Here is a 16,388-nt window from a genome sequence, read left to right as displayed (position 1 = left end):
ACAACTATTCTTTTCTAGTTAAAATAAGGCATATATTTTTAAAGATTTTAAAGTCTAATGGGCAAATGTCTTTCTATGCCATCTGCCTTCCTACCTTTGTCAGAATCTTCACAGAATCAGTGTAAAATACAGTAATATACTCAATTTTATAGCACTCAAGACCTAAACACCTGCCAACATCATCATCTACTTTTTTTGGTTCTCCTTTTCAAGAACCTGGTTTTTAGCACAGTTCTGCTAAGTTCCTAAAACCTAGCTCAAATTTTCTTTTTAGTTTGTGCTGTTTACTGCTCCAAATAGTTCCTCCCCCTGCCCTTTGGTCTATACAAGCCACCTCAGGACATTTAAAATGATAAAATAACAAGAGTGATCAGTTAACTCAGCTGGTCACAGTGTGGTGCTGATGAAAGTGTTATTATGAAGAAATCTAACTATAAGAAAACTAATTTACCATGAAATACTTGAAAACTCAACCATATGAGCGCAAGAGGGCTGCCAGGAGTGATTCCCAAGTGTAGAGGCAGGAATAAGCCCTGGGCACTATTGGGTTTGGCCCTCAAAATACAACACAACAAAAAAAAAGGGGGGGGTGAGTGGGAGATTTACTCTAAGGAATGTTTCTACTAAAGACAGTTATGTTCCTAACTTTCAGACCTTTGAACTCAGACTGGACTAAACCTCTGGTTTCAATGGTTCTTTGGATCCTTACTGTTGTTACTGTGTTTGGCATATCGAATACTCTCGGTAGCTTGCCGGGCTCTCCGAGAGGGGCGGAGGAATCGAACTCGGGTTGGCCATGTTGGCCGCTTGTAAGGCGAATGCCCTACCTGCTGTGTTATCGCTCCACTATACTGCTGGCTGACAACAAAAACAGTAACCCCACCACCACCACCACCACACACACACCCCATTGGTTTTCCTGGGTCTCTAGCTTAGAAACTGCAGAGTGTGAAATACTAAGCTTCCAAACCAATGTCTCATAACAGTATTTTTCTAACCAAAACCTATTAGTGTTGCTTTGCTGCAGAATCTTGAGTAGTATTGGAGAGGAAAGTCCAGTACTTAACAAGCTAGAGTACATGCTTTGCAAGCAAGTGCCCCACATGCTGTACTCTCTCTCTCTCCAGTCCTGGAATTGGTCTTTTTTTTCCACCTTAGTAGTATTAGGTGGAAAAGTGAGGAGCAATCTTTGAAGCTGACACTGATAAAGCACATTTGTCTTATGTAAAGAAATATTTAAATATGTATTTTAATGCCAAAGGGCGGAGAACATAGACTGATTTTTAAAAGTTATAACATAATTCAAGGATCATAGAATATCAAATCTTTCCTAATAAACAGCAATTAGCTCATTAGGAAAAAAATACAGAAACAAATCAGTAAAGTAGCTTTAGTGGTTATCTAGTTCTACCAAGGTACATGCTGACTGCTAATGGGTTAAGCTTTTTTTGGGGGGAGGGGGTGAAGGAGACAGCGGGATGATGAGACTATTAATATTGAATTAAGGGGCCGAGGAGCTAGCTCAAAGGACTAGCCTGCATGCTTTGCATGCATAAAGCCTGGATTTAAAGCCCAGGTTTGAATTTCAGCACTACATATACATTCTTCCCAAGGTATGGCATAAGACCCAAACAAACCATTATGAGGATGGTTGTACAACTGCATGTATATGTTAAAAAAACAAAAGCAACAATGAAACAAACACAAAATAGAGAGGAAGAAACACTGTACTTATAAACCGGTTAGATTCCCAGCATCCCATATGGTCCCCCGAGCACCACCAGGACTAATTCCTGAGTTGCATGAGCCAGGAGTGACCCCTGTGCATCACCAGATGTGATCCAAAAAAAACCAAAACAACAACAGCAAAAAAGCAACTGAGGTAAATTTTGGAAGATGCCTGTATTATTTTATTAGCTTCCTAAAAATTCACTTAGTTCCGGTAGGTACTGCAGTTTCATGGTGCCATTTCTCTGCAATGAAAACTGTTGTTATTCTCCCACAACAGGCCCGAAACAATTTATGTATATAAGGAACTCCAAAAATCTGGTCTATGTTTATCCTTAATTTTATATACTTACTTCCCTCAATGAGTGCTCTCAGACTACATACTGCTCTATTCTATCCAGACTTTAAAACCTTTAAATCTCATTTTGTGCACTCACCCCACTTTACAGCTGGAGGTGCTCAGAGACTACTCTTGGCTCTGCACTCATGAGCTGGGGGACTATATGGGACGCAGGGTTAGCTCAGCAAACTACTGACCCGCTGTACCACTGCCCTGGCATTTTTGTATTAACTCCTAAATATATACACTGGTTCCTTCTTAAAGCTGACTGCCTTTAACTTAAACAGCCTATTATATGAATTCTCCACTTGTCTTGACTAATTCTAAATTCACACTAAGGGATTCAGTCCTAAATTTTTTTTCATCAAATTAGAATGATTTAACCCTCATTCTAATTTCTGGGTCAAAGAAGTTTGATCTATAAGAACAGCAAAGTCTGGAACTAGAACTAGTATTTCTAACTGCGGATCCAATCTTCTTTTTATTATAAATACTTTACAATTTTCCAGTTTTCTATCCCTTAACCCAACTTCCAATTTACTGGGTAACTTTTTTTTAACAGTCTAGTAACTGGAGGACTTATTTTTATAGGAGTATCACATAACATTCTTCATTACTATTTCAGGTTTACACATCTTATCTTGCTTTTTCATTTCCCCAATCTCAGATTTTATGCAGTATTTCAAGCTCAGACCTCTATTACATTGATTGCTTGCTCTTTCAAGGTCCTGTTCTTTCTAGAACGTTTGAGGTCTGCCCCCATCTCCCCCCACCCATCTAAGTTTGGGTCAATAAAAAAGTTTTATAAAAATAAATAAAATTCCCAAGGATGGAGAGACAGTTCAAAGGAGTAGAATGTGTTCAGATTAAACTTTTGTTGTTAGGTGACACTCTGTGGTGTTCAGGGGACCACCTGGGCTGCAGGGATCAACACAGGTCCATTTTGTGCAAGGCAAGCATCCTACCCACTGCCCTATCTCTCTGGTCCCAACATTCTCTTTTTAATTTATTTTACTTTAAATTGAAACACTGTGAGAGCAGTTACAAAGTTTTCGGGTTTAAGTCCCAGTCATACAATGATGAAACACCTAACCCTTCACCAGTACACATTTTCCACCGCCAAAAACCCCAGTACCCTCCCACCCCAAACCCTCCCCCACCTGTATGGCAGATGATTCCACGTTACTCTCTCTCTACTTTGATTACATTCAATATTTCAACATCAAACCCACCATTATTTGGGGAGATTTTACCCCAACATGCAGATCTGCCGAAAAGGCAACATTAGACAATGTTTTCTACTGCTGATTATGAATTGCATATGATTCTGGAATTCTGAAGTTTTAATAATTAAATCTGGAGGGATTTCTACCAAAAGCCGCTGTGTTCTGAGCTTTTTCAGTCTCTGGGATCATGGCCGATAAGCAGCTCCATCAGCAGCCAGAGAGCTAGTTCATGTGCTGCAACTCTCCGTCTCGTGGGGGGAAAGGACCGGCTCCACCCCCATCCCATGAGGCCCTGCGCTCCTGGTCACTGCGTGGCCCCAAACATTCTTTCCCCCAGCTTTAGATAGTCCGCATCCTAGCTTAGGGGCTGCTCTTACGTGGTGCACAGGGGTGCACTGACAGTTGGAACTCAAATTCGGATCTCTCATATACAAAGCAAGTACATTAGTCTTTTACAAAACAGGAACACCAAAACAACATCGTTTTCTACAATTGTCTTCTCAGCAAAATAGTGGCTATCACCTCTTTCTCCCCCAGACCCCAAAGAACTTGACAATCTATCAAAACCTTAGTACAAAATCTTTCCAAGTGTGGTCCTGTGGTCCTCAGCAGAAATTATTTGGGAGGGGTATTGTTAAGAATGCACACTGGGCCAGTTGCTGCAGAACTGGCCAAACTGAAATCTGGGAATAAGGCAGTAAACCTGCATTTTTAACAAGCTCAATGGTAATTATTATGTGGGGGTGTTAAGTGTGAGAGAAATTCTGGCTCAGCAGGATTCACAGGTAACTTTAAATGGAGTATCACCTAATCAATCAAGGAAATCTGTCTGGATGATTCAAGATACTATGAGTCAAAGTCAGTCTACTATCCCTTTGATAGCAAGGAAATACACATCTAAATGGAAGTTCGGGGCAGATGCTAAAAAAGATCCATCGAAAGACCTAATTTACCACTTGTCTTTTCCAGAGAAGATAAAAATTACAAAGGTGTAAAGTATATTAAACTCATCTAGGGGCAAGAGAGAAAAAAGGAGTTGTGGTGATTGCTTTACATGTGGTCAACCTGGTTTTAATTCCGGAAACACATGGTCTTCTAAACATCAGCTGGTGAGACCATGGACATCCTGAGCACTGCGTCCTTAGATCCTTGCATATAACTGCCAGACTGGCTGGCCAAGAGGGATCCCCTGATAAAGTTGGGGGGGGTTATATGTTAAAATAATAATAATAATAAATTCACCAAGACATCCTCAAACATTCTTATTCCTTTGATAAGGGAAACTAGTATTACGGAAGCTCAAAAATGCCAACACTAGGTGAAATGTGAAACTTGGCAATAAGAATAATTTCTGTAAGATGAGAAACCCACAACAACCTTATCTGAATAGAATGAACAGCAGAGTAAAGGAGTGAAAAAGGAACAAAAGAATAGCTACATTAGGGTATAAAGTTCAGGGGATATGGATAGCTTAATGGTAGTGACTGCCTGACTTACAGATAGGACACCTTGAGTTTGAGTTTAATCCCAGGAACTGCCATTTATGATCCCCGTGGAATTCCACAACAATGTGTGCAAGCAGGACAACCAAGTATGTGACTATTCTCCCCCCACTCCCCCATTACCAACCATCAACCAAAGGAGGAAAAAAAATTTAAGTATATATTCCATTCTGATTTAAAAAATATCATTTGTTACCAAGAGTAATATATTGTTGTAATACAAGAGCTGGAAAATTGGCACATAAAACTTAGTAAACTTTCACATTACTGCCTTCTAACCAAACTTTATGTCATACCTCATACTTCCCCTTTCCAAACAAGGCACCCCAAGAATAGATCTGGTATTGTAGTTTCGAACTATAGTAAGCACAAACAAGCGCTTCCAAAATAAACTAAACTGAGAATCCTTTCAGAAGGTTATCTGTAAGCCTCTCCACTGTACACTTAATGAAGGCAGCAATTAAACATATGGTGTATTAAACATCCTAAGTATGAGTTCTTTAGTCACTGTCACCATCTTAATCTTGTCGTTCCATCCAAGCTGCAGCAAACTGCATGATTTCATCCTTCCTTGTGGCTGCATAGTATTCCAATGTGTCTATATGCCACAATTTCTTTATCCACTCTTGTCACCAGTCATTTTAGTTGTTTCCATACCCTGCTATTGCACCAAGCACAGCAATGGGAGGAGGTGTACATGTACCTTTTCAAATGAGAGTTTCGTGTTTGGGGAATAAATACCAAGGAAAGGAACTGCTGGGTCATATCAGAGCTCTAGTCTTATCTTTTTGAAAAATATAAATGGAGAACAATTTGTGGGCTGGGCAGACAGTACAGAGGGCAGGGCACTTGGCTTGCACACAATGAACCCAGGTTTAATCTTTGGCACCAAGATATAGTCTCCTAAACCACACCAAGAGTAATTTCTAACAGAGCCAGGAGGAGCATTCAATGGGGTGAAAACATGGCTCTGCATACTGAAGGTACTGATCCCTGGCACATGGTCCTCTAGCACAGCTAGAAGCAATCCCTAAATAGTGCTTGAGCATTGGCAGCTGTGGTCCAAAACTCAAAAATGATTGTGAAAGAACATTTTTAAAAGCAGTTTTGGGGGCTAGCGATATACTATACTAAGGTCTTGCAGGCAGCTGACCCAAATTTGATCCCCAGCGATTCCTGAGTGCAGAACTAGGCGTAACCGGTAGGCACTGCGAAGCAATAGCTCCCAAATAAAACAAACAGAAAAGTAGCTTCAGGACTAGAAATAGTACAGCAGAGGCAGAGTACTTGCTCTGTATGCAGCAAACCTGGGTTCAACACCCCCAGCACTCCATATGGTACCATAAATCATGCTAGGAGTGATCCCTGAGCACAGAACCAGGAGTATACCCTGAACACTGCCTGGTTTGGACCAACACTGCCCTGCCTGTACTAAAAGGGGTCGTTTTCTCAAATAAGAATCTTTCAGCTTTCTTTTATGTACCAGCCAGCACCATGATAAAAAAAAATGTAAGAGATACTTCCATCAATAAACAGGATATTCCTCACGGAATCTGCAGACTGCTTTCTTTAAAAATGTAAGAGATAATAAAATGGTTTCACATACTGTTCTTGATACTTTTCAGAAATCCAAGTATTTGTACCCTTTACTGAACCTTTATTTCCAGGTATAGAATTCTCCAACTTATCTTCCCAATTCACAGGAGGTAGTAAATAAGCTGAAAAACAGCCTCAGCAAGTTGCAGTACTACTGAGTTATGGTAGTACAGTGGGCAGGGGGTTTGCCCTGCACGTGGCCAACCCGGGTTCGATTCCCGGCTTCCCATATGGTCCCTCAGCACTGCCAGGAATAATTCCTGAGTGCAGAACCAGGAGTGACCCCTGAGCACTACCAGGTGTGGCCCCCAAACAAAACAAACAGAAAAAAGATGGAGGTTGTGAGAAGGGAAGCAACGAAAAGCAGGGCACACTGGTTTTTGAAATTTGTTGCATATCAAAATCACCAAGAGGAGTTTAGAACTCAGGTGTCACTATTTTTAAAACAAGCCCCATTTGAGTTCAACGTGGAGCTAGGTATGAACAAACTCATGTAGTTAATAAAGGCAGCAACACCTATGCAGATTAACACATTAGCTGTGTGCTATTAAGCAAAAATCTAGTTTTCTGTTTATAGACTTTTTTTTTGTTTTTGGGCCACGCTGAGCAGTTACTCCTGGCTCTGAACTCAGGGATCACTCCTGGTGGCGCTCAGGGAACTACAGGATGCCGGGAATTGAACCCATGTCAGCTATCTGCAAATCAAGTGCCAACCTTCTTTCCAGCCCCTATAGACTTATTCCCATTAAAGTTTTGTACTAAGCACTGACAAATGAAATTCTTACTAAATGATTCTTTAGGTTCAACTTAAACCTAGCTCTAAAATTACTGAAATAATGATTCACATGCATTTATTCCAAACTATGATGAAAATGAGTTAGTTCCAGAAGTTTCTAGGAATGTCAAATGGGTACTAAGAACCAGAACCATCTTTCAATTTCTTTGTAAACAGCCAAAGATCATAAAGGGAAGGAAGCAAACTATGGCCAAGCATCAAACGAAAAGTTGTAAGGTATGTATGCAGGCATGATGCAACCTCAACATGAAGGCTGAAGGTGAAAATGGTTCACAGAACTAAGAGTTAGGAGATTCCAAGTCAGTCTTCTGTCTTGAAGAGACACTTGCTATATATCCAGGTTTCATCCAGCTCGAAATGTTAACCACCATATTATTCCATAACTAGAAATCCATAAGCCAATATAAACCAAATAAACATTCTGAATTCAGTTACCCTACACAAAAATCCTCATTTTGGTGCACACAATGATTTGCAATGTCAATGCATCTTTCTGATACAAACATTAAAAGCAAGTATCTGTCATCTTTGTTTTCTCCTTACAGTATTAAACTTGTTAACAGGTCTAATATATGCTCAGTGCCAAAAAAGCTTAGACTAAGGGCCAGCTACTAGCACCCTGTTTCATCTTCTAGAACACCTGACATTCAATTGGTTGAGGAAGGGGAGTGGTAAAAACCATGCTGACAATTCTCCCATGCCCTATTATCAGCTTCATTAATTTATTTCCTTCTAAATAATTAATGGCTTAACTGATAAAGAAGGCATTTTCTTAAAGTCCTTTATGATGTCTCACTACTAAAGTAATATCTAGTTATATCAAATTGTGACAAAAAAAGAGCTTTTTAGCTATCATCCGAACGCAAGTAAAAATTTCTGGGCTAAAAGTTTTAATTGTGACAAAAAAAAGAGCTTTTTAGCTATCATCCGAACGCAAGTAAAAATTTCTGGGCTAAAAGTTTTAAGATTAAAGTAGACAGTGACTTTTAAGACTGGAATCTTCTTCAAACAAAACTATCCCAAAGCTCAGCATGCAAAACTTTTTCAGTGGAAAAGCAGAAATCTCTAATCTAAGTCACTTTTATGTTCAGCACTTTTCCCCCCATACCAATAAATCACAAAAAACACTTAGTAAAAATCCTTATTTCACAGATAAGAAAACTGCTAGATAGGTTTGAGGAGTTTAAAGGGATTAACCCAAGATCACTGGGTCAATATCATATAGGCAGATCTTGATCTTTATTTTGTCACTTTAAAAAATGGCTTCTTAGGAGAACACGTTAGTTAATTCAGAATAGCACAGATAAAAGGAGAATTGTAACAAATGCTATAAATGAGTTCTCACTCAGAGGTCAATTCAAAAGGTCCAAGGATTTTCATATTTTAAAAATCAAGAGACTGAAGGCCACCCGTTCATTGTTACTCTATGCTGGATATGCTACTTTTACTCAGTAACAGCTCCCTTATAGTAAGAGTCTGATTAGGTAGGTTTGCTTTGTAAGCCAAGTAATTTTCATTCCTTTCTTGATGGTATTCCCCAAAATACCTACTAGGCCTTGGGAGGATGTGGAGGAAGCACAAATCCAGCAAAATCTAGATTTAAAATAGTACAAACACATCTAAAACAAAGGAAAAGAAATAAACTGCTTACTTAATCAAGCTTATTTAATCAAAATCTTTATTTGCCAACTGAATACTGGGTGTATACTACATATAGATGATGTAAAAACAAATGGTGGAAAACAAACTAAGGGGAAAGAAATTGTGACCATTCAAAGAAAGCTTACATGTGATCTGCTGATTTGGATTAAGTGAGAAAATAACTGCTCACACTTGGCTCTAAAACCAGTGGGCCACTTTTTCCCTATGAACTGTGTGCTATCTATTATCACTCCTAAAACAAATTTACTCTTCCCCCACCCTCATCCTGTAACTACGTTCTACCTTAGAGACTACTCCCAGAAGCTACCCTCTATTACTGGCTGCCCTCCCCACCCTCCACAACCAGTTCACCAAGCTTTCAAAGAGCAAGATCCTGAAAATCCAACTCCTCTCCCAGGAAGCCTCTAACCTGAAAGCAAGGTTAATCTCTAGGTCCACTTCCAGTTCAGAACTACCAAATTCTCTGCACTCACCTATTTTGCCCAAAAGTTAAGTTTATTTTAGTGCTATTCATTATACTCCCCCATTGCCCTGATCAATCTGTATCAGTGTTCTCCTTAAATGCTACCAGACAAAAAGGGCAGATTTGATTTAGGTTTAGTACTGAAAATGCCATATACATATGCTTTCTGAAAATGGCTTCAAATAGCTAAAATTCAATCTATAAATTCGTGAAACCTACAAAATCTCCCAACAGAGCTGAATCTCACAAACATGCTGAGAGAAGTCAGACCCAATACATTTACCTGAAATTCTAAGAAACACTTCACAGGAAAAAAAAAAAGAAGAAACCAGAGTGGAGAGATGGAGGCAAAAGGAAAAGGGAAATTTTAACTTTTTTAGGCTTATGCAATTGACATTTTTTATCTTGATTAAAAAAAAACTAGATGTTTTATAACCAAGACTTTTATTCTTATGCAGTAACAAATTTATATGTCAACAGCTTGGATGAGTTGGTTGTTTTTAAAGAGAGATGGGAAAATCTACCTGTCTCATTAGGATAAACTTGAAATTTTCTTCATTTGCTTACAACTAATAGAGAATTCTACGGTTCCATTTTCTATTAAAAATATATCAGACCGAGGGGCTGGAGCAATAATAGCACAGCGGGTAGGGCGTTTGCCTTGCACGCGGGGAACCTGGGTTCGATTCCCAGCATCCCGTATGGTCCCCTGAGCACCGCCAGGGGTGATTCCTGAGCACAAAACCAGGAGTAACCCCTGTGCATCGCCAGGTGTGACCCAAAAAGCAAAAAAATATATATATACACATATGTATATCAATCAGATCGACAATTTCCTAAAGATTGTTTTTTAAAACATCAGAATTGATCTATGTACTCCAGAATTAAGCTCTGAGGATTAGAAACTAAAGTAGAAAAAGACGCTAAATACCTCTTCTCATGTTATTTTTGAGCAGCTGGTGAAAAACGGTTGTTTTAAACTACTTGAGTCTTGGTTCTAAGAAACCGATTCATCACCAAGTTAAACTAGGCTCCAGCCAGACCCAACGAATTTATCTGGTCATCTCTCTTCCTGTTCCTAAAATTACCAGTCGCATTTGCCAATAAGCCCTCTTCAAAAGGGCCACAATTTCTCTGATGTGATCAGCTCCTGACCCAGCAGCTCAACAGGTTAGCTGCCCAACTGCGGTTCCTCCTTGAAAAAGACAACCGATTTCCGTGCCCGTAGTTGGGGCTCTTGAGGCCGCCTTCGTCCGCTGCTGGCGGCCGCGAAAAGAACTAGTGGACGGAAATGTGGCCGGCATGACGGTCAAGCGTCACGCACACCCTTCAGAGAACTCCTACACGAGGACCCCTTCCAAACGTCCACGCCCCGTCTCGCGGCTGGAGGGGCCGCCCGGGACCCCAGGGCCGGCCGCGGGGCCGCCTCCGTCCGACGGTCCGTCCGCCCGCCCGGGCCGTCCCGCGGCCGGGCGCGCGGGGTGACCGGGAGGCCGCGCTCGAGGGGGGGCCCCGGGCAGGGGAGAGCGAGCGAGAGGGCAGGCCCCCGCGGTTGAGTCACGTCGCTCCGCCATTTTCTAAGCGGAGGAGGAAGACATGTTGGAACAAAACACAACAAAAGAGCAGCCATTTCCCCCCGCCGGCTCCGCGAGCCCCGGCACGGGCCGAGGCCGGGGGTGCGCCGGGCGGGCGGGCGCGCGCGGGCGCGGAGGGCGCGGGCCGGCAGGGGGCCCCCCGCGCGCTCCGCCCGCCCGCCCGGGCCCGGCAGCCAGACGGCGCCCGCGTGACTGCGGCCGCGCCGGCGGGGCCGCTTACCGTATGTGCGGGATGCCGACCCCGCCTTGGAGGATCTTGTAGAGCTTGCTCTCGTACAGCAGCTGCGGGTGCCGGGCCTTCTGCGACTCCAGCTTCACGGCCACTTCCTGCCGGGGGGGGAGAGCGGGCGGCGGTCACCGGCGACCCCCGCGGGGAGGGGGGCCCCGGGGCGCGCGCGGCCCCTTTGTTACTGGGGAGCGGGGCCGTCCCGCCGCCGCCACGGCCCCGTCGGGGAGGGCAGCGACCGAGCCGGCGAGAGAAACCGCCGAGACCGAGACAGGGAGGAAGGACGGAGGGAGAGGAGGGAGAGAGAGAGACTCAGAGAGGGAGAGACAGAGACCGAGAGAGATCACGGAGGAACTCGACGCCGGCCGGGGAACGTTCCTCGCGCGAGGGGGGGGGGGGAGGGCAGAAAGCCATCATCAATATTCCCGGGGGGATGGGGGGGGGGGGGCGCGGGGCTGAAAGCTCCGTCTGGGATTTAAAAAAAAAAAAAACCCGGGCCAACACGGAAATGAGGATGTTTCCGTTTTCACCGGAGGGAGTTGCGGAAATAAAAGGGCTTGACCGTTTTTGCACAACCCGCCCCCCACCCCACACCCCTCCACCAAACGATGTTTTTTTTTTCTTTTTCCAAGTTATGATTTACCCAAAAAAAAAAAAAACCCAAGCAGGGAAACTTTCGCCCGACCCTCGGAGGGAAGAAGATTTCCTTTTAGGGAGGCGAGCGGGGGAGGTTTCTAAGCCGGGAAGTCGAGCTCCCCCCGCCCTGGGCTCGTGAGCGCGGGTGGGGGGGGCGCGGGGGGAAGGCCCGGGGGGGCTACCCCAGCCCTGGGGAGGGGGGGCGCTTACCTCGCCATTGGTGATGTTGATGGCCAGGTAGATGTCCCCGAAGGAGCCGGACCCGATCTTCCGTACCAGTTTGTATTTCCCCCCGACAATGAATTCGGCTTTGGAGCCGCTGCTGCTCGCCATCCTGAGCGACGAAGATGGAGGCTGGGGCCAAGCCCCGACACCTCTGAGGGCCGACGGAGGCGTCCGGGGCTGGTCCGCGGAGCGCGGCGGCGGCGGACGGAGACGGCCGGCCCTTCCTCGGCGGTGCGCGGCCCGGGACTGGCCGACGAGAACCCGATGGCCGGCGTTCAGTCAGGTCTCCTCAGGCGAGGCCGCAGCTTGAGGTGCCGGCGGTTCCCAGGCCGGGGCCGCTGGGTTCCGGGCGGCCGCCGCTGGCCTGGTGGCTTTCGCGGCGACGTCGCGGCCGGAAAACGGGTGTGTGTATGTGTGTGTGTGCGCGCGTGCGTGCGTGTGTGTGTGGGGTGGGGGGAAGGCGCGGTGAGTTTGAGGGCGGCAATCCCGCTGCCACCGGCTCCCGCCCGGAGGGGACCCCTGTCACTCCGCCGACGCCGCCATCTTGTTCCTCCGGCTGCAGCCAACACAAAATGCCCCCAGTCCCCGGGAGCCGCTTCTTCACGGCGCAGAGCACTCTGGGAAAAAAGGGATCGGCGAGGGGCGCTCGGCCCGGAGAGTCGCCAGTGAGCGCGAGGGCGGAACCGGATCCGGGAGACTCGCGGCCCACGCTCTCGGCGTCACCGCGGCCCCGCCCCGCCGCGCGTGCGTGCCGGGAGCCCAGCCGACTGCGCAGGCGCACTGTGGCCTCGCCTCACTCTCTCGCCTCACTCTCTCTCGCTCTCTTCCAAAGCGTCCCCCGCCCCGCCCCGCTTCCCCGCCCCAGGCTGAGCTCCACTTCCGGTCGCCGGCTGTTCGCTGTTGGCTCCCTAGGTGTCATCCCCCCCCCCCCCCCGGGGCTCTCTCCGGGGCTGAGTGGCCCAAGGTGTCAGCGCGTGAGGGAGCGGCGGCCTCTTCGTGCCCTGCGGGCGGGCGGTGGGAGCCTCTGGCCTCGGTGGGACTTGGAAGCCTTTGTTGTTCGGAGCGGTGGTTTTGACCTTCGATTGCGCCGCTTGCCCCAGACCGGACTGTGCCGGCCCCTACCCCCGTTCTGCCTGGGAACGAGCTGTTGTCGCCTCTCGGTGGAGACGAGAGGGAAGACAGCCCTGAGCCGGCTGCGTCTGTCGTCTCTAAGAATGGAGCTCCCTAGCTTTTTGGGGGAGGGGGGTGGTCACACACGGCGATGCACAGGGGTTCCTCCTGGTGGCTCTGCACTCAGGAGTTACTCCTGGCGGTGCTCAGGGGACCCTCTGGGATGCTGGGAATCGAACCCGGGTTGGCCGCGTGCAAGGCAGACGCCCCACCCGCTGTGCTATCGCTCCAGCCCCCTCCCTAGCTTTTTAAGTGTCCCAGTGCTGCCCTCCGGGTGTTAGGGCCTGAGGGAGAGGGAGGAAGCAGCAGTTTCCCCTGCTCCCTGCCGTGGGGGTTTGGCCCCAAGAGGAAAAGCCCAGTGTCCACTGACACAGACAGCAACAACAAAAAAGAAAAAAACTACGTTCATAGGGACTCGGGAGAGTACAGGGCTGCTGGCGAATCCCTTGCCTGCGGATAAGGTTGATGGATGACCGCACTTGAGCCCCGGAGCACTGTGGGGCGAGCAGCACTGCATCCTCAATGCCCAGCCAGGAGAGAGCCGCGGGCTTGATTGGGAGGATAAAACAAAAAACAACCGAGTGCCGAGGCCAGAGAGGTAGCACAGGATAAGGTCTTGTACACCACTCGACCAGGAGTGATTCCTGAAGATGACCTGGTGTGTGCCCCGCCCCATCATAAAAACAACTACTTAATCAAAGTTGTGTCTGCCCCTGTAAAAATCAAATCCTGAAAAATCTCATCTATTTTTGGAAAGGGAGCGGAGGGGCAGGGGAACACACTTGGCAGCGCTCCTGGCTCTGCTTTGAGGAGTCTCTCCTGGTGGTGCTCTAGGGGCCATATGGGATGCCTGTCGTTAGACTAGAGTTGGTTGTATGCAAGGTGAGGACACGCTTTACCCAATATACTACTACTCTGTCCCCAAATAATCATATCTTGGTCATGTAAAAAACCTTAGTACTGATCAAAGGTTGAAATAACTATTACTGAATCATGATATTGCAAACGTTTTTTACTAGAAACTGATTAAAATGCTTTTTTTTTTTAACAAAATTCCATCCAAGAATTCAAATCTTGACCACACTTTTGGTTTCCAAAGTTTGATCTGAGAGGTCTGTGGATGCAGCTCTGTCGTAGAAACAGACTTCAGTATGTGATTTCTTGGATCTTCACCCTGTACCAAAGGGAGAAAAACAACATATTTGACCTGAGGAAACTGGGCTTGATGGTATTCTAAAGCAAAGCTCCATGGTTCATTTTTAAAAGAACTGGAAATTTCAAAATGAAGTAATCAAACGTCAATCATAAAAATTTAAGGAGAAAAAAAGCCTAACCCAAATAAAATCATTTTATTAAAATGGGGGAAATGTAGAAACAGCAGCTTTGAAAGTAGATTGAGATCTGGACACATTGGACAGGGGTTAAGGTGCTTGTCTTGTGTGCTATGGACCAAGGTTGGAGTTCTTCTTGGCTAGGTTCCACTGCCACCTCCCGTCTAGCATTGGGGAGAGTCTCGGTACACCCCCTCTGTAGAATGCAGTCCAACCCCCACCCTACTCAAAAAAGAAATAAGCTGATTAAGTAATGGGTTAATCCCTGAACAAACCCCTATGTCATTTATCTTTTTTTTTACTATATTCCGAATGAGATTTGCAGGCATGAGACAAAATGTCTTATATTCAAAAACAGAAGGACAGATACTCCCTCTAAGGTTTAGCATGAAATTTCAAGGCATTATCACCAAAGCCTAGGCTACCCAAATCCCAAATCAGTATTATAAGCCATTTTCCTTTGCAGACTCTGAAAACCTGATTGTCCTACTTAAAATTTTCTGCTTAGATTCTGGTCGAAAGTTAAAAAAAGAAGGCAAGCTTAGGCTTCTTGAGGTCTCCAGAGATAGTCTCCAGCAATTTTCTCCCACAGTTTTAGTTACCCAATTTGATTAGTTTAATTAGTTCATCTTAAGAGGTGGGATACACATTTAAAGGTATTTTTTTGGTGTGTGAGGATAGAAAATTATCTCATCCTAGGAGAGCATAGAGGTGTGTGAGAAGGAAAGTAGATTAGAAATTCACAATGGTTTGTATAAGGACAAGCAAAAGTTTAACCAAATTTTCTATAGAAATATAAAAATAGGAATAGTATAACATTGTTATTTTGGTGTAGGGCCATACCTGGTGATGCTCAGGGGTTACTCTGGCTCTCCACTGGAACATCCTGTCAATGCTCCAGGGACAATATGGGATGTGGGAATTGAACCCAGGTCAGCCGCATGCAAAGCAAGTGCCTTGCTCACTGTACTATTGCTCTGGCCCTGGGTAATTTTCTCCACTCAGTAGTGATCCCTGAGTGTAGGTCCAGGAGTAAGCCCTAAAGACCACTGGGGATGACCCAAGACAAAATTTTAAAAAATGAAATAAGAACACACACTGAGGCTTGGAGAGAAAGTTAAGGTACTGGCCTTGTACTTAGTCTATAGGAGTTCTATCTCAGCGCTACATATGGTCTCCTACGCACCCCCAGATGTGTCCCCAAAATCAAAATAAAAACACACACTCTAGGAAAGCTGGTCTTAAATAGCTCTTGGAAGTTCTTATAGCTCTTAGATTCTAGAACTGATAGTATCCAACAAAACACATGAAAAGGTTAGGCGAGTGGTGCAGTATTTTTAAATTCGAAGATTGTTACTTTGTCAGATTTAAGAAGGGCAAAAGTTGTATTTTTTAAATGTAGACAATGAAGTTTTTAACTGTTACTATGACTCAGCCTTCTTATTGTATCATTTGTGGTAAACTTTAGCCTAAACAATTGAAGAAATACATAGTTTTCATGCTGCTATTTTAAAGTTACAAATCATTCTGTACTCACTGAATCAGCTGCAACTTTGGTGGAATGGAAGGAGTCTCTCAAAATGTGTGGAATGCAACTCCTGACTCCTGATCAAATGAATACTATTTATGAAAAATAAGAATAAAAATTTTAGGTCTTGGACTTGGAAATGACCCAAAGGATTAGAGCACATGCTTGGCATGCAGGAAGCCCCAATTCTATCCCTGGTATTACATGATCCCCCTAGCCAGGTGTGCCCCATTTCCCTCACCGCTCCCCACCCCCACAAAATTTCTTTTAGAACTTAAAGGTAATTTAGAGGTCATTTAATTCAATAATCACTTTTTTCACTGTATCACCGTCATCCTGTTGATCGTCTAATTACTCGAGTGGG

The 16,388-nt window shown here is 45.1% G+C and overlaps 1 protein-coding gene across 4 annotated transcripts in view; it reads right to left on the bottom strand.

Moving 5' to 3' along the window:
- CSNK1A1 (casein kinase 1 alpha 1) overlaps positions 1-12,614 on the bottom strand; it is a 48,769-nt gene extending 36,155 nt beyond the window's left edge. For 3 of the 4 annotated variants that reach the window (XM_056124312.1, XM_056124315.1, XM_056124314.1), the window contains exons 1-2: positions 11,981-12,614; positions 11,129-11,235 (exon numbers count right to left, since the gene is read on the bottom strand). In XM_056124312.1, coding sequence (XP_055980287.1) covers positions 11,129-11,235; positions 11,981-12,103 — 230 coding nt within the window. In that variant the 5' untranslated portion in view covers positions 12,104-12,614. The remainder of the gene's footprint in view (positions 1-11,128; positions 11,236-11,980) is intronic. The other variant, XM_056124316.1, reaches the window with a different exon arrangement.
- Between the last annotated feature and the right edge of the window lie 3,774 nt (positions 12,615-16,388).

This window comes from Sorex fumeus, unplaced genomic scaffold (assembly GCF_029834395.1).
Source record: "Sorex fumeus unplaced genomic scaffold, SorFum_2.1 ptg000051l, whole genome shotgun sequence".
In the NCBI taxonomy this organism is placed as follows: Eukaryota; Metazoa; Chordata; class Mammalia; order Eulipotyphla; family Soricidae; genus Sorex; species Sorex fumeus.
The sequence above is the reverse complement of the archived record's forward strand: the minus strand, read 5'-3'. Positions and strand labels throughout refer to the sequence as shown.